Source organism: Pristiophorus japonicus, chromosome 12 (assembly GCF_044704955.1).
Source record: "Pristiophorus japonicus isolate sPriJap1 chromosome 12, sPriJap1.hap1, whole genome shotgun sequence".
Lineage (NCBI taxonomy): Eukaryota > Metazoa > Chordata > Chondrichthyes > Pristiophoridae > Pristiophorus > Pristiophorus japonicus.
The window spans coordinates 68,814,050-68,836,996 of record NC_091988.1 but is presented as its reverse complement, the minus strand read 5'-3'; the positions used below and the strand labels follow the sequence as shown (position 1 = coordinate 68,836,996).

At 48.6% G+C, this 22,947-nt stretch overlaps 1 protein-coding gene across 2 annotated transcripts in view; it reads left to right on the top strand.

Moving 5' to 3' along the window:
- lamb2 (laminin, beta 2 (laminin S)) overlaps nucleotides 1-22,947 on the top strand; it is a 143,114-nt gene that overhangs the window by 27,096 nt on the left and 93,071 nt on the right. For both annotated transcript variants that reach the window (XM_070895629.1, XM_070895628.1), the window contains exons 2-6: nucleotides 4,812-4,981; nucleotides 7,200-7,335; nucleotides 15,751-15,824; nucleotides 17,469-17,657; nucleotides 19,063-19,126. In XM_070895629.1, the coding sequence (XP_070751730.1) occupies nucleotides 4,812-4,981; nucleotides 7,200-7,335; nucleotides 15,751-15,824; nucleotides 17,469-17,657; nucleotides 19,063-19,126 (633 nt within the window). The remainder of the gene's footprint in view (nucleotides 1-4,811; nucleotides 4,982-7,199; nucleotides 7,336-15,750; nucleotides 15,825-17,468; nucleotides 17,658-19,062; nucleotides 19,127-22,947) is intronic.

Genomic DNA, 22,947 nt, shown 5'->3' with positions numbered 1-22,947 from the left:
TTAGGACCCTGGTTTGAGATCCAACTTTCTCACCCTCCAACTGAATTTGAAATTCAACTATGCTATGATCACTCTTTCCTAGAGGATCCTTTACTACCTTTACTAGATCATTTATTAATCCTGTCTCATTACACTACCAGATCTAAGATAGACTGCTCCCTGGTTGGTTCCGCAATGTATTGTTCAAGGAAACATTCCCGGATACACTCTATGAACTCTTCCTCAAGGCTACCCTGGCCAATTTGCTTTGTCCAATCAGTATGAAGATTAAAATTGCCCATGATTATTGCCGTTCCTTTTTTACAAGCCTCCATTATTTCTTGATTTATACTCCGTCCAACAGTGTAGCTACTTTTAGGGAGCCTATACGTCCACCAACAACTTTTTCCCCTTATTATTTCTTATCTTCATCCAAACTGATTCTACATCTTGATCTTCTGAGCCAATATAATTTCTCACTACTGCACTGATCTCATCCTTTATTAACAAAGCTATCCCATCTCCTTTTCTTTTCTGTGTATCTTTCTGAATTGTCAAATACCCCGAATATTCAGTTCCCAGCCTTGGTCACCTTGCAACTACGTCTCTGTAATGGTTATCAGATCATACCCATTCATATCTATTTGTGCCATCAACTCATCTATTTTATTACGAATGCCACGTGCATTCAGATAAAGAACTTTTAATTTTGTTTTTTTTCATTTTTCCTTGCTTTGACCCCACTTTCTGATACACTCTTACATGTATACATTCTGTCCCTTCCTGCCACACTCAGGTTATCATTTCTCCCAGTGCTACCCTGCTCTATTGCCTTCTCTTTGCTCTTTGACTTTTTAAATTTCCACTCACCTGAATCCCCCCCCCCCCCCACTATTTAGTTTAAAGCCCTCTCTACAGCCCTAGTTATTCGATTCGCCAGCACAAACTAGTCCCAGCATGGTTCAAGTGACATCCGTCCCAACGGAACAGCTCCCTCTTACCCCAGTACTGGTGCCAGTGCCCCATGAACCGAAACCCATTTCTCCCACACCAATCTTTGAGTCACGTGTTTATCTCTATGCAAATTACCCTATTTACCCTATGCAAATTTGCTCGTGGCTCAGGTAGTAATCCAGAGATTATTACCTTTGTGGTTCTGCTTTTTAATTTAGCCCCTAGCTGCTCATACTCCCTCAGCAGAACCTCTTTCTTAGTTTACCTATGTCGTTGGTACCTACATGGACCACGGCAACTGGATCTTCCCCTTCCCACTTCAAGTGGGAATAGAAGGATATGCTGAGAGGGTGAGATAAAGAGGGGTGGGAGGAGGCTCGTATGGAGTATCAACACTGGCACAGCCCTGTTGGGCCAAATGGCCTGTTTCTGTGGTAGATTCGATGTAATATGGAGATCGTTATTTCTGCAGATTGAGGTGTACGGCTCAGCGATGCCTTGGGTGCTCAGATTGGGCTGCTAAATGCTGTCCCACCCCAGGTTAGGGAGCGGGGAGAGCAGCCAAGGCTGCTGCTCCTCAATGTTCAGTGACTCCCACTGGAGAGTGCCTGAGTTCCGCCAGGCCTATGTTTGGCTGTGATGCCTTCCGTGGTGGCATAGCCCGCTGCCTCGCGCTGTCGGGACTCCATTGTCATTTCTGGCAGCGTGGTGAGATATTCAGAGGGCTGACCCGCGTTATAATCCAGCGACTTGAGCACATAAATCTTTCGGATGAGACATTAAACCAAGGCCCCGCCTGCTCTCTCAGTGTGGATGTAAATGATCCCATGGCACTATTTTGAAAAAGAACAGAGGAGTTCTCCCTGGTGTCCTGGCCAATATTTATCCCTCAATCAACATAACAAACACAGATTATCTGGTCATTATCACATTCCTGTTTGTAGGAGCTTGCTGTGCGCAAATTGGCTGCCGCGTTTCTCTCATTACAACAGTGACTACACTTCAAAAGTACTTCATTGGCTGTAAAACACTTTGAAACATCTGGTGGTCGTGAAAGGCGCTATATAAATGCAGGTCTTTGTTTCTTTATGCTCAGCACCCTCAGCACAAACTGCAGGAGCGAAAAACATGCTCTGGTTTAAAGTCCTGCATCGGAAACTTTGCTCATTCCTATCTGACATGATAGTTGATGGTGTTCAGTGAAGGGATGTCTTAGCTTAATATCCTTGGCGCTGACAGACACTGACACCTGGTGCTGTCAGCGCTGTGCTGACTGCCTGACTGACAACCGGTAACATTCAGTTATTTCTGGACAAGCTTTGAAGCATCGACCATGTGACCGGGCTCGGGAATAGATCCTGCGCTCACTCAGACTCTGCTCCTGTCGGTGGTTCCTCGCTGTCTGCGATCGGCGAATGCTCCCCCGCCGCCCCTGCCTGACACAACACAGCTCTGGTTTGGCTCTTACCGGTTAAATGCTCCACCCGCTGTGGAACTGAGCCACGGAGATCGTTCCCAAGGTCCTCGGTTCACTGGTCCGTGCTGATCCCACTTGGGGCTCCAGTAATAATGTCAGGTTAGGGAATTCAGGAGAAACTTCTTTACCCAGAGAGCGGTGAGAATGTGGAACTCGCCGCCACAGGGAGTGGTTGAAACGAATAGCAGAGATGCATTTAAGGGGAAGCTGGATAAACACATGAGAGAGAAAGGAATAGAAGGATATGCTGATAGGGTGAGATGAAGAGGGGTGGAGCATAAATACCGGCACGGACCTGATGGGCCGAATGGCCTGGTTCTGTGCTGTCCATTCGATGTAATTCTCTGTAACCAGAGTTCTGATCACGGTCCAGTTACCCGTGCTGTGTGTGTGTGTGTCTGTGTGAGACTGTGCTCACACGTCTGTGCGTTAGTGAGCACGGGATCATCTGGGCTATAAATTCCTCTTGGCAGCGCAAAATGTAGCAAATCACTATCACCCACTCCTGTCCAAGACTAATTTACACTCCATAAGAATCAGGAACAGCAGTAGTAGGCCATTCAGCCCTTCGAGACTGCTCCGCCATTCAATAAGATCATGGCTGATCATCGATCTCAACTCCACTTTCCTGCACGATCGCCATATTCCTCCATTCACTTAATATCCAAAAATCTATCGATCTCTGTCTTGAACATATTCAATGACTGAGGCTCCACATCCCTCTGGGGCAGAGAATTCCAGAGATTCACCACCCTCTGTGAAGAACTTTCTCCTCATTTCAGTCTTAAATGGCTGACCCCTTATCCTGAGACTATGCCCCCTGGTTCTAGATTCCCCCCACGAGGGGAAACATCCTTTCTACATCTACCCTGTCAATCCCCCTTAGAATCGTGTGTGTTTCAAAGAGATCACCTCTCATTTTTCTAAACTCCAGCGTGTATAGGCCCAATCTACTCACTCACTCTTTACAGGATAACCTTCTTATCCCAGGAATCAGTCTGGTGAATCTTCATTGCACCCCCTCTAAGACAAGTATATCTTTCCTCAGAAAAGGAGACCAAATCTGTGCACATTTGTGGTCTCACTAAAGACCTATAGAATTGCAGCAAAACTTCAAGGAGGATTATTTTGGCCAAAGGCGCTAAGTGGGTGCTGTGCTGATAAGGCAGGTCTGTTTGAATGTGTGGATTTAGCACGCAATTTTTGGACTAATTGATGATTATCACGATTGAAAAATGCCTGCAGGCGCTGAAACCCACAACTGCAGGTTTAGTACTCGAGCGCAGATTATACACAATTTTCCTGGAGCTGTATATGTAGCCTGTACTTGACTGCTTCCGCTGAAGGCATGGACTGGGCAGGCTCACACAGTGGCAGGTTTCAGGATGGCTCAGTAAGATCACGAGTGAGACCACAGGTTCTTGGACGTGGCACTGGAGGTTCTGGTGGAGAAGGTCCACAGGAGGACGGTTGTCCTGTACCTGCAGGGGGGAAGGAATCCTCCTGTCCCTCCTGTCCCTCTCCCCTGCAGCAGCTGGTGATGGTCTGCCTGGCCTCATGTCCTCTTCCCATTCCTCCTGCGGACCAAGGGGAACCCCTGGCAAACTGCTGATAAGCAAACACTCCTGATGATTCCAGAAAGGTGGAGTAGCACAGCACTCATTCATTTTAGATGAAGTCCTCGGAGAAATTCCAGAATAAATGTTGATAGCAAGTCGGTGAAGTCTCAACAAAGTGTCACAGAAAATCACCCAATGTGCTTCACAGGTCCTCTTCAAACCTCCAGCATCAAGTGAACAGTAAAAGGTGATGTATCTTTAAGTAGCGCTTGACATCGTCAGCAACGACTATTTTACTCCCAGTCAGCTGGTCGCTGTTAGGAGAGGGCGTTGGTTCAAGCGCTTGCCACCAAAATGCCCACAGCCTCTTCAATGAGGGCTAGAAAGCAATTTAACTGCCATTCAGCCCCTCAACGATCCTCCAGTCGCCCAGTCTTAACGCAAGCTTCAACTCCTTTACCAAGATGGCGTGTTGCGCTAAACTCGGGCTAAACCAGTGTTGCAGCCTAAGACGCCATCTTGGCCACCTTGGAGGCTCTTTAGTCCCTACAGTATCCAGGGAAAATCTCCCATCCCCTTCCCTCCCCCGCCCCCCCCCTCACACCCGCCGTCGCTCACACTCACTGTCCCTCACACTCACTGTCGCTCACACACACACACAAACTCACATACAGACCCAGCACCCATTTTTTGTTTTGTAGTGAGATGAATAACATAATTCAAAAATCAAAGAAAGAACATAACTGAAAAGATAGATTTAAGGATAAGTAATGTTTATGGTGTCAAAGCACCAGTGGCAGCTGTGCTGTCACTGACTGATGTCTCTCTTTCTCTCTCTCTAGCTGTGGGGGTGACGGTTTCCCAGGAGCCTGACTCGGCCCATGGCTGTGCCCAAGGAAGCTGCTATCCCGCCACCGGAGATCTCCTGGTGGGGCGGCAAAATAAATTGACAGCATCGTCCACCTGTGGTCTGAGGAGACAACAACCGTATTGCATCGTCAGTCACCTGCAGGTGAGTGGGGCCATGTGTCTGCGCTTGTGAATCTGCGTGTGTGTCTGCGCGTGTGTGTCTGCGCATGTGTCTGTGTGCGCCTGTGTGTGTGCGCCTGCGCGTGCATTTGTGTGTGTCAGTGTGACTGCGTGCGTGTGTGTGACTGTGTCAGCGTCTATTTGTGTCTGCATGTGTGTGTGTCTGTGTTGGGATGTGTCTGTGTGTTGGGGTGTGCGTGTGTCAGTCTGTGTGGGTGTGTGTCTGTGTGTGTGGGTGTAGGGGTGTGTGTGTGATTATAGATGTGTGGGTGTGTCTGTGTGTGTGTGTCTCTGTAGGGGTGTGTGTGTGATTGTATGTGTGTGTGTCTGTGTGTGTGTGTGTGTCTGTGTGGGTGTAGGCGTGTGTGTGTGATTGTAGGAATGTATGTGGGTGTGTGTGTCAGAGTGTGCATTTGATGGTGTTACTGTCGCTCGATCTGTTGCCAGTCCCTTCACACAATATTTATAGCTGGATTGTGGGAAAAGTGGGTGAGGATCATTCATCACAGGTAAAGTGGACACCGGAAACACATTTTGATAGTCAAGAGTTCAGAGGTTAACCAAGTGGATGCTGAATTTAATCCGAGGGATCCAATTTGCTCTGGACTTCAAATGGAGGTCATGATCTGCTGCTGGAGAGGTCAGGGTTCGATGGGTTACGTGTAGCCAGGATTACTGAGTGGAGATTCCCTTTGGGTTATCCTGCTGTAGATCATTACAGAACGGCCTCAGTGCCTTGTTTCAATGTTCACCGGAGTGGTGGGGGGGGGGGTGCGGGGGGGTGAGAGAGAGGGGGGGGGGAGAGAGAGAGAGAGAGAGAGAGAGAGAGAGAGAGAGGGGGGGGGAGAGAGAGAAGAGAGGAGGGAAGGGAGAGGGGGAAGAGAGAGAGAGGGGGAAGAGAGAGAGAGGGGGAAGAGAGAGAGAGAGGGAAGAGAGAGAGAGGGGGGAGAGAGAGAGAGAGAGGGGGGGAGTTAAAAATACAAATTTAAAAGCATTGTATTTGAATGCACGAAGCAATTAACAGCGCAAATAGATGTAAACGAATATGATATCGTTGAAATTACAGAGACATGGTTGCAGGGTGACCAGGGTTGGGAACTGAATATCCAAGGATATTCGATATTTAGGAAGGACAGACAAAAAGGAAGATGGGGTGGTGTGGTGTTGTTAGTAAAGGATGAAATCAGAACAATAGTGAGAAAGGATATTGGCTCAGAAAATCAAGATGTAGAATCAGTCTGCGTGGAGAAAACATTGGTGGGAGTTATCTATAGGCCTCTAAACATAAGTGGTAGTCTAAGGGATGGCATCAAACAGGAAATTAGAGATGCATGTAGCAAGGGTACTACAGTAATCGTAGGCGACTTTAATCTACATATAGACTGGCCAAACCAAATTAGTAATAATACTGTGGCAGATGAATTGCTGCAGTGTGTACAAGATGCTTTTTTTGACTAATATGTTGAGGAGCCTACTAGGGATCAGGCTATCCTAGATTGGGTATTGTGTGAGAGTCAGTGTGTGTGGAACTGTATCCCAGTGAGAGTCAGTGTGTGTGGAACTGTACCCCAGTGAGAGTCAGTGTCTGTGGAACTATACCCCAGTGAGAGTCAGTGTGTGTGGGACCCGTACCCCAGTGAGAGTCAGTGTGTGTGGAACTGTACCCCAGTGAGAGTCAGTGTGTGTGGGACCCGTACCCCAGTGAGAGTCAGTGTGTGTGGAACTGTACCCCAGTGAGAGTCAGTGTGTGTGGGACCCGTACCCCAGTGAGAGTCAGTGTGTGTGGAACTGTACCCCAGTGAGAGTCAGTGTGTGTGGAACTGTACCCCAGTGAGAGTCAGTGTGTGTGGAACTGTACCCCAGTGAGAGTCAGTGTGTGTGGAACTGTACACCAGTGAGAATCAGTGTGTGTGGAACTGTACCCCAGTGAGAATCAGTGTGTGTGGGACCCGTACCCCAGTGAGAGTCAGTGTGTGTGGAACTGTACCCCAGTGAGAGTCGGCATCTTCAGGAGGGGCGTGTTGGGACAATATTGGCTTTCTTTACACACACTGGGTTATAACTGGGGCAGTAATGCAAACCCAATGACAGAATGAGAATGGGGTACGGTGTAATGCGTGCTGTGATTCGCTATTGGTCGATCTGTCCACTGCCCAAGACCCACTTTTATCCCAATGATTTTTTTGTTTGGTCCCAAATAGGATGAGAAAAAATGTTTCCTCTGCGATTCCCGTAAACCGTACGACCGACTGCGCAATCCCAACAGCCACCAGGTGGAAAATGTGATTACAACCTTCGCACAATATCGTAAGAAGGCGTGGTGGCAATCCGAGAATGGTGAGTCCATAAACCTCCCGATACAGCGAGGGGGATCTGGTGTTCGACACAGCCCTGACCTCTCACTGACCCAGTGATGTAGCTGGCAGCTTGGCTCAGTGGGTAGCACTCTTGGCTTTGAATTGGAAGGTTATGGGTTCGAGTCCTACTCCTGGACTAAAGCCCTTGGATACTCCAGGGAATGCTGCATTCTCCTGGGATTAGTTTGAGGCTGAGGTCCTGTTTGCCTGGTGGGTGTTAGTCCTACGGCACTATCTGAAGGAGGACAGCGGGTTCTTCGCCTTCTCACTCTGACCTCTGCAGTCCCCCAGCAATCTATCCTTGGCCCCTTCCCCTCCTGATCTCCATGCTGCCTTTGTTGACATGGGGTCCGATTCCCAATGTTCGCTGACAACCACCAGCTCTACCTCACCACCATCTCTCTCAACCCCTCCACTGTCTCTCGTTCATCAGGCTTCTAGTCCAACTTCCAGTCTAGGATGAGCAGAAATTTCCCCCATTGCCTTCGGTCCCCACCACAAACTCCGTTCCCTTGCCGCCGACTCCATGCTCTCCATGGTCACTGCCTCAGGCTGAACCAGACTGTTCACACCCTCGATGTCCTATTTGACTCTGAGCTGAGCTTCGGACCCAATATTCTCTCCATCGCAAAAACCGCCTACTTCCAACTCCGAAATATCGTCCATCTCCGCCCCGACCTCAGCTCATCTACTTCTAAAACCCTCATTCATGCTTTTGTTACCTCCAGACTTGACTATTCCAACGCTCTCCTGGCCTGCCTCCCACATTGCACCCTCTAAACGTCAGCTCATCTCTGCTGTGTCCCAACTTGCACAAGTCCCGTTCGCCCATCACCACCTGTGCTCGCTGACCTACATTGGCTCCTGGTCGGCTAAACCTGAAATTTTAAATTCCCTATGCTTGTGTTTAAACTCCTCCATGGCCTTGCCCCTACCTATTTCTGTAACCCCTCCAGCCTTACAAGTGCCCCCACACTGAACTCCCTTTGACTCTGGCCTCTTGTGCAGCCCCCACCCTCAATTCGCCCCACCATTGGCGGCAGTGCCTTCAGTCACATGACTGACCAGCCTGGCCAACTCTTGCTGTGTGGGCTCACCCACAAATAATGGCCATTGGAGTGAGAAACTGAAGGTGTCCTGTGGAACTGTGCCCTGGCAAGAATCCCAGCCTTGAGGAGATGGAGGGGAAAGGGAGTCCGAGGGAACGATCAACAAGAAGTATCTCTCTTCGGTTCCCCACTGAAGGGCTGTGCACAGATGTTTGTGTGTTGTGCCCAGTCCTGAGGCGGTGAGGGAACAGTAGAGTCAGTGTGTAAGAAAACTGCTTCTCCCAGAACAAACAGCATTCAACCACTGCTCTCTTCCTGTTTCTCTCCCTGGAATGTGTGAATAGGCCAGATAGTATCCGGACCAGAATTGGCAGCACCTTGCCACATATCACCAGAAAATATATCTGTTGGGTTTGTGCAGGGGGCTGTGGATTACTGAGTAACAGAGAGCGAGGCAGCTGTGGACAGGCAGTGTAACTACCCCTCTCCTCACTGCTGCTCCCCAACACCTCAGGAAGGTTCCATGCTGCTGTTTTCCATCTCCTCCCTATGGAATGCTGGGGGTTGGGCAGAGAATTTAGAGCAGCTATTGGCACCTGTTCCAGACCAGGATTTCTCCCTGATTCTCCCCCTCCCAGAGACTCACTGCGACTTTACCAAGTGCTCATTCTTCCTGTGTGGACTTGAACTGTGAGTGTCAGCGGGATGTTGGACTATGGGTGGTATCACAGCCAAGGTCTGATCTACATGTAATATCTACACTGACATACACACACTCACAAAGATTCTCATACACACAACTCACGCACTCTCACACACATATTCATACACTCATGCACACTCTCATATACAATTCTCTCTCATACTCTCGCGCGCGCATTCATACACACTCCTACACTCTCATACACACTCATAGACTCTCTCACACACTCAGGCTCTCACACACACAACTCACATACTCATGTGCACACACATTACTCACATACTCAGACACACACACATAACTCACACACATACACACTCACAGATATGTCCACACAAATATATTCTCTCATACACACACTCATGAACAATTTTACAATATTACCCACACGCTTGAACATGCTTACACACTTGCACACACAACCTATGCACACACACTGAAACACACCCACACCCATAAGTCTCAATTGAATTAAATTATTTCAAGTTGTACAGATTGAAATGTTTAAAGACTATGTTTACATCTGTTCTGGAGGACCATGCACCGTACCATTTCATTTTGACTGCAGTGTGATTTATTTCTTGCTTTTGAATTTAAACGCTTTACACATACTCTACACATTAGGGTAGATCTTGACTGTGCGATAGTGTAAAATGGATGACCATGAATCAGCCTCCTGTTTTACATCTCCTGATTTTTATTTTCATCGACTTCTATCCAACTGGTCCGTGCTGGTGTTTATGCTCTACACAATCCTCCTCCCCCCCCCCCATCTCAGCCTGTCAGCATATGTTGTAGAGTGTTTAAAGAATGAAAGAACTTGCCTTTATATAGAACCTTTCATGACCTCAGCCAATGAAGTATTTTTGGACTGTGGTCACTGTTGTAATGTGGGAAACGTGGCAGCCAATTTGCACACAGCAAGCTCCCACAAACAGCAATGTGATAATGACCAGATAATCTGTTTTTTGCAATGTTGATTGGGGAATAAGTATTGGCCATGACACCAAGGAGAACTCCCCTACTCTTCTTCAAAATAGTGGCCATGGGATTTTTTATGTCCACCTGAGAGAGCAGGCAGGGCCTCGGTTTAACATCTCATCAGAAAGACGGCACCTTGGACAGTGCAGCACCCCCTCAGCACTGCACTGGAGTGTAGGCCTAGATTTTTGTGTTCGAGTCTCTGGAGTGGGACTTGAACCCAGAACCATCTAACTCCAAGGCAAGAGAGCTACCCACTGAGCAACGGCTGACACCCTTCCCACAACGGTTGGATTGATAGTGGAGATAGAGCTGGGTATCTTCCACATGCGTTTAGAAGCGAGTTGAGCACACGCATGCGAGGTCAAGTGGGAATAATGTGAGATCATTCGCTCTTAGTTTTCCATTCGCCCCTCTGCTAAAGGCATTGATGGAAAGGAATTCCGGATTGTTCTTTAATATATGTTCCCAACTCAATACGTCAATGGAAAATTGTGAGAAATCTGTTCTGCAGTGAAACAGGCTGCCCTGCCAGAGTTCTGTTACAGCTGAAAGCTTGGGAAGGAGAGGTGTTCGGTGGGGAGGGGGGTGGGGGAGGGGTGCCACACAGCCAGGAAGTTCAACTGGGGGTCTGTTCAGGGTCAGGCAGCAGCAGTGTACAAGCAATTCAATCGCAGACTTGTTTCGGCTAGATTCCTTCATGCAACAAGTCTTGCTATAGTGCGTATTATGATCAGCAGGGAGTGCCAAGATATGGAGGGGCCTCCCAGGGCATGCTGCAGTCAATTCGCTCCTTGTCTTATCTGCCTCACTTCCTTTTCACTGCGCAGGTCCTTTAGCTGAAAGGAGAGATTGTCTCTTTAAACTGTCATCACTCCTCCCCTCCTCTCATTTCCCCATCATCTCTTCTCCCCCTCCCCCTCTCTCCCCTCCCCCCTCTCTCTACCCCCCCTCTCCCCCTCTCTCCCCCTCTTCTTCACTTCCCCCCTCTCTCTTCCCCCCTTCTCTCTCTCCCCCTTCTCTCGCTCTCCCCTCTCCTCTTTTCCCCCCTCTCTCCTCTTCCCCCCCCCCCCCTCCTCTTTTGCAACCCCCTCCTCTTCCCTCGCCCCTCCTCTCTCCCCCACCCCCCTTGGAAAGATGTTTTTTGTTGTGGTGGATGCATATTCAAAGTGGATAGAGTGTATTATTATGTCATCCAGTACATCTACAGCCACTATTGAGAGCCTATGTGTCATGTTTGCTGCTCATGGTTTACCTGACATTGTTGTGAGCGACAACGGATCTTGTTTGACAAGTCTTGAGTTTCAGGAGTTCATGAAACTCAATGGTATTAGACATGTGAAGTCAGCTCCATTCAAACCTGCTTCTACTGGTCAAGCAGAGCGGCTGCTCAAACTATCAAACAAAGTATGAAACGTGTAACTCAGGGTTCACTTCAAACTCGTTTGTCATGTGTATTGCTCAGTTATAGGACAAGACCTCATACTGTTACTGGTGGTTCCCCTGCTGAACTACTGATGAAGAGAAATCTCAAGACCAAACTTTCACTTGTTCATCCTGATTTGAATGATCGTGTTGAAAACAGACGCCAAAGTCAGCAATTGTATCATGATCGTACTGCTGTGTCACGAGATATCTCTGGAAATGATCCAGTGTTTGTACTGAACTATGGTCGAGGTCCAAAATGGATCGCTGGTACTGTTACAGTAAAGGAGGGTAACAGAGTGTTCATTGTCGTGCTCAAGGATGGTCAAAAATGCAGAAAACATGTTGACCAGGTAAAACTGCGGCACACAGATGAACTGGAACCGTTTGAGGAAGATCCAGTCAGTGACCCACCAACTATCATTCATTCACCAGAGGCCTCTGTTGTCATTCCTGAACCCGGACCTTCAGTCTCTGATGTTATTACCTCTCCCACCAAAACTCTTACTCAACCTCCAGTCACAACTGACTTAGAACATTCACCTAGAACTAATGTTGAACTGAGGCAATCAACTCGTGAGCAGAAAGCCCCAGATCATCTTGTATTGTAAAATGACTGATACTAAGATCTTGAAAGGGGGATGTTGTAATATATTTATGCTTGGGGTCACCAGACACCAGAGGGCGCCACTGTCGGATGTCATGCAGGCAATGCAGTAAGTCGGATCTTGTACTTATCTGAGGTGGAATAAAAGAGATCAGGTACACACCCGGTGGCAGTTGATAATAACAGGACTCTTGTGTTATTACACTCTCCACCTTTACTAATTTTGATTCTGGCTACAGGGGATGTGTCTGAGAGTGTCACAGGGCTGCTTTAAGCCATGCTGGGACTTATTTTGCCATATTTACAAATCAAGCTTAACCACTTGTTTTCTGTTTCAAAGAGGATACCTTCGCCCTTGAACAGAACCTTCCAAACATGGTGTCGAACTTAAGACCCATTCTAGGCTGATCCTGAGGAAAATTTTCCTCCAAGGGCAACCCTTGATTTACATCTGAACTCTCTACAACTTCAGATTGTTTGTCTGCCTGACTCGGACTCACACTTAAATTCTGACTTTCTCTTGGACTTGTTTCTAATACATCTGATGTAGGATTTGCTACTGGTACTCGACTTGTAATAAGACTATCTTATGAGTCAGAAATAATCGAATCAATCCAACCTTCAACTCCTTCCACATCTGTTGGTAAAATATGATCAATGTGAACAAACCTAACCTGTCCATGATCAAACATCTTGACCAAATATGTGCAAGGACCACATATCTTCATACTCTTCTTGGTAACCACTTTAACCACTTATGGTGATGGTTCTTCTCTCTAACCTTCTGATTCAATTTCACACTTCTTTCTCTCACTCTACCTCTATCATGATTCTCTTTCTGACTTAATTGTTTCTCTTCTACTGACTGTGCCAAGTTTGGCTTTAACAACGAGAACCTGGTTCGTGGCTGTCGTTTGAGGAACAACTCTGCTGGTGTTCTACCAGTAGTTGTGTGAGGAGTATTACGATAAGTAATTCGAAAATTTGCCAGTTTGTGGTCCAACGATAACTGGAATTTCTTTGGATTTGGATCGAACATTTGTTTGATGAGGGCATGTTTTACTATTTGTACTGTATGCTCTGCTGCACCATTTGAAGCATGGTGGTATGGTGGAACCTTGGTATGTTTCACACCATTTCTACTTATGAACTGTGCAAATTCTTCTGAACAAAATTGTGGCCCATTATCAGCCATACTCTCTTCTGGGAGGCCAAATGAAGAAAATAATCTTCGCAAAATGTTGAATGTTTTGCTTGTTATTTTCCACATTGGAAACACCTCGACCCACTTCGAATGGTTATCAATCACAATGAACAATTGCTGTCCTTCTAGCTCATCAAAATCGATATGTAACCTTTGCTATACCCCGGAAGGTCATTTCCATGGATGTGATGGCACTGATGGTTGTTTCTTGCTTACTGATTGACATGCCACCACGCTGCTCCTTCTGCTCCCCGCCCTGCTCTGATGGTGCTCACAGGCCAGGGGCCACGCAGACAGCGTGGCGGGATACCACTCCAGGGAGCAGCATGTGCTGGAGCAGGAGAGCGACGGCAACAAAGAGGGCGACTGGATTGGATGTCACCAAGGTCCAGGTCGCTGATTGAAGCGTAGGCAGGTACATCAGGAGCCGTGAGGTTGGGGCACAGGAGCGGCGAGTGATTGTGGAGCGATGTGATCAGGGCCCAGGAGAGGCGTGAATTCGGGGCCCAGAAGAGCCGAGGGCCTAGGGGCAGCGTGATATGTGTGCGCACCAGGTCCATGCAGCAGAGTTGGTCTCCAGTCGTCTTGGTTAATCCTTGCCACTGGACCAAGACCTAGCTCTGTCAAGCCACGTTGAAAAAAAATCCATGCACAGGTATAGTTTTAGTTCGGGACCTGGAATATTAGGTCCTTCGCCTGTGAACTTTTTGGCGTGGAAGCAAGTCATCCGCGATTCAAGGGACTGCCTATGATGATGATGAGTACACTGACTAACGATGTACTCTATATCTTTATCCAGACCTGGCTACCATAAGTAACTGCATGCAAAACTCTTGGCCAAGCACATTCCCAGGTGCTGGTCATGAAGATCTCCTAATAAATTGGACCGGAATTTATTTGGTATAACCACTCTTGCACCCCACATGATGCAATCTTTATCGATTGGTAATTCATTTCTATGAATGAACAATGGTTGAATATCTTTCTCTGCTACCTGGTTTGGCCAGCCATTTGCAATATAATCATACACCTTTGACATAACTGGGTCACATTTGGTTGCTCTACCAATCTCTTCAGCTGTGACTGGCAGTTCATCAATGTATGAAAAATAGAACACTTCTTCCCTATTGGGTGTAACTTGTGATGGAGAAGGAATCTAGACATAGCATCAGCATTACTGTTACAAAAGCAGATGCTAGAATCTGGAATAAAAACAGAAAATGCTGGAAATCTCAGCAGGTCAGGCAGCACCTGTGGAGAGAAAGCAGAGTTAACGTTTTGGGTCGATGAGTTCTGACATACTACCCCTTCAATACCTTGCAAAATCTGGTTCATCACCCCTTGGAATACAGTGGGAGTGGAAGACATGCCAACGGTAGCCTATTAAATTGATATAGGCCGAGATAAGTATTTATAGTCATTCATGACTTGGACTCCTCATCTAGTTCAAGTTGTAAGTAGCCATTCGTAAGATCTAGTTTTGAGAAGATCTGACCACCTCGGGGCCTGCTTCAAACACCACCCCCCCCCCCCCGCCCCTCACACCCCCACCGCCCCTCACATCCCCCCCGCCCCTCACAAACCCCCCGCCGCATACATCCCGCCCCTCACACATCCCCCCGCCCCTCACACCCCCCCGCCCCTCACACACGCCCCGTCCCTCACACCCCCTTGCCCTTACCCTCCCACCGCCCCTCATACAACCCCCCGCCCTCACACTGCATCCCCCCCCCCCCTCACACATACTCTGCCCGTCACACACCCACCCATAAAGGGCGGAGTGTGTCACGGACACTACCTCCACCTCCACCACAGTTCAATATCCTCTGGACCAGAGCAGAACCTGATCAATACTGACTGTGGGGAACTGCCTGAACCCCAGGACATTCTTGCCGAGAGATGTCTGAGGAGGATCATACTTTTTGAAGATGTCTCCTGCTCATTGGCGATTAGGTTCCTGTGTCGTATGATATTTGAGCTAATCCGGTGTGAGTGTGACAGAAACTTTGCCCGTGTGCCAATTCTAAGTATGTCAGTCGCATGCGACGTGGGATCTTTGTCAATTATAATAAAAGATCATTGACAGGTTTATAGAGTGTGATTGTGTTGCCTGCTCTCTGACCTCTCCACTGTCTCAAATTTTAAAGAATGCCCCTTACTGCACCCATCTGACATTGCCCAATGACCACCTTGGCCCGCTGTAGCTCGGTGTGATTTTGTGCTGTGGGTTTGACTGTGGACTGGATTGAAGTGTCCCGAACTAGTTGCTCATTGGTCTCTCCCACCAGCACCGTGGAGCTTCCTAGCCGAGGCCGGTTCTATTCTCGGGTCCCGGTGTATAACCCGTGCGGTGTGGTGCAGTTCCCCACCCATTCCTGGCCGATCACTTGGACCTGCCGTGGTTGATGGATTTTTTTTTCCTGCAGGTGTTTCGAATGTCCGCTTACGTCTGGACCTAGAGGCTGAATTCCACTTCACCCACCTCATCATGACGTTTAAGGTAGGTGTGCAAGCGCGCAGTACGCCAGGGTTCACTGCCCTCTGAAGTGGGCCTAGCGAGACACCAGCTGGATTACACCAGCTACAGGGTACCCGCAATTCAAGAAGGCTTACCACCTTCTCAGGGTGCCTAGCGACGGGCAGAAAATGCCGGCCTTGCCAGTGACACCCAGATCCCATGAATGAATAATGCAAAAAATACTCACTCATGTCTGTAAGACCCCCATCTGAATACAAGCCAAGGGTACAACCAATAAGAGCATAAGAACATAAGAAAGAAGTTGGCCATTTAGCTTCTCGAGCCTGCTCCACCATTCAATAAGATCATGGCTGATCTGATCCTGGTCTCAACCTCCACTTCCCTGCCCGCTCCCCATAATCCTTCAAAAATCTGTCCATTGCCACCTTAACTATATCCAATGACCCAGCCTCCACAGCTCTCTGGGGCAGAGAATTCCACAGATTCACGACCCTCTGAGAGAAGAAATTTCTCCTCATCTCCGTTTTAAATGGGCGGTCCCTTATTCTGAGAGTATGCTCCCCAGTTCTAGATTCCCCCATGAGGGGGGATAGGTAGGTAGGGCTTGTATTTTAGATCAGTAATCCCAAGAACGTGAGATTAAATCCCACCATAGTGAAAAAATCAGGAAATGAGAAACTGCTACGACTGAGCAGCTGGGATTTTGGTCGGCTCATGAGTAGCAATCCCAGCTTGCTCTGCCTTGCGTGTAGTGTCCTGCAGTGTGTCAGCCGGAGCTGAGCTTTGTCTGGGACTGAGTGGAGCCAAGTGGTTTTTTGGTTGGTCTCGAGGTCAATGCCGAACTGGAGGGAACCTCGATCGGGAGGCCCACGGCAATTCCTTCATCTCAAAATCGGGCTCAGTAAAAATGGCCATGCAGCTGTCGGATTGTCGTTATAAACCTTTAGGGAAGGGCCCCTGTCATCCTTACCCGGTCTGAGCCAATAGTTAACTCCAGTTCTCAGAAACAAGCCCTCCAGTTGTATCAAAACCGCCACCAGCGGTTCAAGATAAGGCGGCTCACCACCACCTTCTCGGGTTGAATAGGGACGGGCAATAAATGCCGGCCCTGCCAGCAACGCCCACATCCCGAGAAGATCCTTTGAGAAAATCCTTTGTGTTGCCCAAGAGTGGCTCAGTGTAGTGTGAGCCCTGGTCTGAATCGGCTGATCTCAACTGGGGGAGGAGAAAGGACACTAAAGTTGGCTTCAATACCTCTGGTCTCAGGAAAATAAGCCAGGGTTCCTGCTGTCCTATTAAACCTGGCACCGCCCCACTCCCACCCACTGAATGCAAAGTGTATGCCATCAAATGAGGACAAGATCGGGTTCAACTGTGATGCCTCCAGAGTAGAATACTCTGTCAACATGCACTCGGCTTTGATTGTGATGCATCCACATTCGAATAGTATGTCATCCCTCACTTGTGTTTGACTGTGATGCCTCCACAGTTAAATATTCTGGCAACACTCCCTTGAATCCCACATGAAGATCGGCCACTTGGGTGAGTTACTGGTAGGCACCTGTAGCACCCAGTAAGAGTTAGCACCAATAGCAAAGGTGAGGAGGAATTTAGAGGGAAATACATGCAGGAGCAAAGCGTGTAATTGGCATCGTCCCTCCACAGACCTTCAGACCATCCGCCCTGTTGATTGAGCGCTCAGCAGACTTTGGCCGCACGTGGCAGGTCTATCGGTACTTCAGCTACGATTGTGCCTCTGATTTCCCGAACGTGTCTCGGGGGCCCCTGAGAAAGGTGGATGACGTTATCTGTGAATCACGCTACTCCGACATTGAGCCTTCGACCGAGGGAGAGGTGAGTGACAAAACAAACACTTGTTCAGGGATGTGAGTTGGTGCAATGCGCTTCTTGGAACTTGAGCCCATAATCCAGGCCAACACTCCCAGTGCAGCACTGAGGGGGCGCCGCACTATCGGAGGGGCAGTACTGAGGGAGCGCCGCACTGTTGGAGGGGCAGTACTGAGGGAGTGCCGCACTGTCGGAGAGGCAGTACTGAGGAACGCTGCACTGTCGGAGGGGCAGTACTGAGGGAGTGCTGCACTGTCGGAGGGGCAGTACTGAGGGAGCGGCGCACTGTCGGAGAGATAGTACTGAGGAAGCGCTGCACTCTCGGAGAGGTCAGTACTGGGGGAGCGCTGCACTGTCGGAGGGGTCACTACTGAGGTGCTATCTTTCAGATGAGATGTTAAACTGATGTCTGCTCTCGGGTCGATGTAAAAGAACCCACGGCCACTATTGGAAGAAGAGCAGGGGAGTTCTCCCTGATATCCAGGCCAATATTTATCGCTCAACAAATATCCCTAAAACAGATTATCTGGCCATTAACACATTGTTGTTTGTGGAAGCCTGCTGTGCGCAAATTGGCTGCCCTGTTTCCCACATTACAACAGTAATCCATTGGCTGTAAAAGTCATGAGGACCTGAAAGCCGTAATTTAAATCGTCCCTCTTCTCTGGATCGCACCCACCCACAGTGAGCTGGCCATAGAGTGGGGTCCTGTCCCCCTTGCAGGGACAGTCCACACTCCTGAACACGCCATTAAAGAGCTACTTACATTGGAATAGACAAGGCCAAACTCTTTCTGCTGTTCCATGAGTATATATCAAGTTAAGTACAGCACCGTCATGCCATTCCATGTATTTCAATGGCGAGTCTCTCAGCGAGATAGCATTCTCAGACAGGCTCTGGAGAAGCAGGACATCTCAGACAGCAACTTCCTGATTTACGCATTTAACTGTGCATGTGTGCTCGCTGGAACTTGCTGTCCAAAATCCACCTAAATAAGGCCAAGCACCGTTGGCCTCAACGCTATTTCTTCTGCAACATCCAGCCCAATCTCTCGATTTGTGGAGTGCATTTAACTTTCACTTTTAATCATTTTATTCTTAATAGTTGGGGCAAAATTTTCCATGGGTATTCCTTACTCTCTTATTGAAACAGCGTAAATCAGAGAGAAACAGGACAAGAACTGTTCCTCGGGGGGGGGGGGAGGAGGGGAGCGGGTGTTCCAGGGGAAGTGGGGGTTCCACGGCGAGAGGCTCCATGGGAAAAGACTACACGAGGAGAAGGTTTGATCCCGATCGGGATGAGAGGACCCACTCCTGGTCAAAACAGTTTTTGACACAAGCAGTTGAATTGTTTCTTTTCACTTGTTCTTGACAGTTTACATTCTGATTAAAGTTGTTTTCTTTCTTTGCAGGTGATCTACAGAGTTCTGGACCCAGCGATTTCCATTAAAGACCCCTACAGTCCTGAGATCCAGAGTAAGTTCTGTGCTGACAGCTCATGGTGCCTCCCAGGTGAAGCATTGTATCAGCAGAACTGGCCCAGAAACAGCATTGACTGACCTTCGAAAGTAATTCATTGCTTGGGGTATCCTGAGGGCATGGAGGGAGCTATCAATTCAAGGTCTTTGACTGTTTCTTTTCGAGGTCACACACAAGGAAGGTCAGGTCCCAAACTCTATCCTCAGTTTGCTAGCTGGTCTCCACTAAGATGACAGTAGGAACTAGAATTGGCTTCGGAAGGGGAGAAAAATCAGCCAGGGTTCCTGTCCTTGATCACTATCCAGGATTGAGATTCATCAGTACGTGAATAGTCTGCCAGAGGAATAGAATGGCGGGACAGGCTCAAGGGGCTGAATGGCCTACTCTTCTCATGTTCCTCACACATGAAGAATGCCCACTTGCAGGAGGTAATGGAAGGGCAGCTGGCACCCATGGGCATGCACCCCGGGGTGAGCGAGTGCCCTGAAGCGAGGAGAATTACAGGTACAGGAAGAGCTCAGTCAGAAGGCAGTTCCTAAAGGAGACGAGTGGTGACCTTCTGCCATCAAAGCTTGCGTCTGGCACGAGGTCCCATCTATAGATTCCCATTCTTTACAATGGAGGAGTAGTGGTGGGGGGCTGGGGGAACGGAGAAGTTAATGAAGAGGTGCATGTGTTTTATACAGTTCAAACATAACCTCCCTGCTCTTATATTCTATGTCTCGAATAATAACGGCAAGTATTCCTTATGCCTTCTTTTACCACTTATCTACCTGTCCTGCTATCTTCAGGGATCTGTAGACATGCATCCCAAAGTCCCTCTGTTCGTCTACACCTCTCAGTATCAATTGGGAGAGAGCTCCATTAAATGGGGGAATATAGGAGCAGGAGTAGGCCATTCAGCCCCTCAAGCCCGTTCCGCCATTCAATGAGATCATGGTTGATCTGCGACCTAACTCCATATATCTGCCATTGGCCCATATCCCTTAATACTTTTGCTGAATAAAAATCCATCAATCTCCAATTTTAAATTAACAATTGATCTAGCATCAACTGCCACTTGTGCAAGAGAGTTCTAAACTTCTACCACCCTTTGTGTGTAGAAGTGTTTCCTAATTTCACTCCTGAAAGGTCTGGTTCTAATTTTTAGACTATGCCCCCTAGTCCCAGAATTCCCAACCAGCGGAAATAGTTTCTCTCTATCGTCCCTATCTGATCCCCTTAATATCCTGAAAACTTCGATCAAGTTACCCTTTAATCTAAATTCCATGAAATACAACCCTAGTTTGTGTACTCTCTCCTCGTAACTTAACCCCTGGAGTCCGATTCCAACTGGATACCGGACCTGTCTGGTGTGCTTGAGACCAGACAAGTCTGTGCAGTTCATTAGGCTAGCCTCAAAATCATAGAAATCATAGAAAAATTACAACATAGGAGGAGGCCAATCGGCCCATCGTATCCTAACCCCTCTCAATCACCCAGTCCTTCAAAGATCTGTCCAGCTCTCTCTCAAATTTTCTCTCACCCTCGGGGCAGTCCACTCCACATGTTCACCGCTCTCTGAATGACTGCGCACAGTCCCTCTGGTATTCGAGTTTGTGCCAAGCCCTTAAGAATCTCGAATCATTGAATAATCTCTGCTCTAAGCCTTCTCTCCAAAGTAAACAATCCCAGAGCCATCAACTTCTCTTCCTATCTTAAAAGCCTTACGTTGACTATCAGTTTTGTTGCCCTTTCTACATTGCCTCCAGTGTTTGATAACCTTATGAGTTTAGCCTTGTCATTGACTATTACCTACCCATCCAATCACTGGAGAGAGATGCTAACTACAGGTAGAACCAACAAGGGGACAAACTAACTTGTAACTCAACTCCAGTATGTTAGTGGTATATAGAAACATGAAGGACACGTTTCACAGGTTCTTGTGTTTAATAGTAATGATTGCACTTCGTAGGAAAATAAATGTTGGGTCTAAAATATGTTAAATTTGGGATTGATTAGTCAGTCAGTGTTAGTGTATGTGCTGTGTAACACATTTGCACACATCCATCTCGGCTTCCCTCCCACCCACTCAACTGTCAGACCATCCCAGGGTGTGCTGTTGTTGGCCAGTTTCCAGTAAATGTTTCCGTGTGTGCTGACTTTTTACCCACTCTCTTCATTCAGAAAAAGAAAGTGGAAGAGGTCAGCTATGGAGAGAATTTCTCTGACTGCCGATGTGCTGACAGTTTCCTGTTTGCTTGCTGTGAGGCCCAGTATTGAAGCTATTGGCTGTGTCGTTTCACTTTAATACATTAGAGTCAGGGTTTCCTTCTTTCAAAGTAACAGAATCACAGAATGAATCATAGCCTTCGCAACTTGTTCTGCCACCTTCAAAAATCTGTATACGTGCACCCCACGCTCTCTCTATTCCTGCACTCCCGCTCTCTCTATTCCTGCACCCCCGCTCTCTCTATTCCTGCATTCCCGCTCTCTCTATTCCTGCACCCCTGCTCTCTCTATTCCAGTACCCCCCGCTCTCTCTATTCCAGTAACCCCCACTCTCTCTATTCCAGTAACCCCCGCTCTCTCTATTCCAGTACCCCCCGCTCTCTCTATTCCAGTACCCCCCGCTCTCTCTATTCCTGCACCCCCGCTCTCTCTATTCCAGTACCCCCCGCTCTCTCTATTCCAGTACCCCCCGCTCTCTCTATTCCAGTAGCCCCCGCCCTCTCTATTCCAGTAGCCCCCGCTCTCTCTATTCCTGTACCCCCGCTCTCTCTATTCCAGTACACCCGCTCTCTCTATTCCAGTACCCCCCGCTCTCTCTATTCCAGTAGCCCCCGCTCTCTCTATTCCAGTAGCCCCCGCTCTCTCTATTCCTGTACCTCCGCTCTCTCTATTCCAGTACACCCGCTCTCTCTATTCCTGCACCCCCGCTCTCTCTATTCCAGTAACCCCCGCTCTCTCTATTCCTGCACCCCCGCTCTCTCTATTCCAGTACCCCCCGCTCTCTCTATTCCAGTACCCCCCGCTCTCTCTATTCCAGTAGCCCCCGCTCTCTCTATTCCAGTAGCCCCCGCTCTCTCTATTCCAGTAACCCCCGCTCTCTCTATTCCAGTACCCCCCGCTCTCTCTATTCCAGTACCCCCCGCTCTCTCTATTCCAGTAGCCCCCGCTCTCTCTATTCCAGTACCCCCCGCTCTCTCTATTCCAGTACCCCCCGCTCTCTCAATTCCAGTAGCCCCTGCTCTCTCTATTCCAGTACCCCCCGCTCTCTCTATTCCAGTACCCCCCGCTCTCTCTATTCCAGTAGCCCCCGCTCTCTCTATTCCAGTACACCCGCTCTCTCTATTCCTGTACCCCCGCTCTCTCTATTCCAGTAGCCCCCGCTCTCTCTATTCCTGTACCCCCGCTCTCTCTATTCCTGTACCCCCCGCTCTCTCTATTCCAGTAGCCCCCGCCCTCTCTATTCCAGTAGCCCCCGCTCTCTCTATTCCTGTACCCCCGGGTCTCTCTATTCCTGCACCCCCGGGTCTCTCTATTCCTGCACCCCCCGCTCTCTCTATTCCAGTACCCCCCGCTCTCTCTATTCCTGCACCCCCGCTCTCTCTATTCCAGTACACCCGCTCTCTCTATTCCTGCACCCCCGCTCTCTCTATTCCAGTACACCCGCTCTCTCTATTCCTGCACCCCCGCTCTCTATTCCGGCACCCCCGCTCTCTCTATTCCGGCACCCCCGCTCTCTCTATTCCTGCACCCCCGGGTCTCTCTATTCCTGCACCCCCGCTCTCTCTATTCCAGTACCCCCCGCTCTCGCTATTCCTGCACCCCAGGGT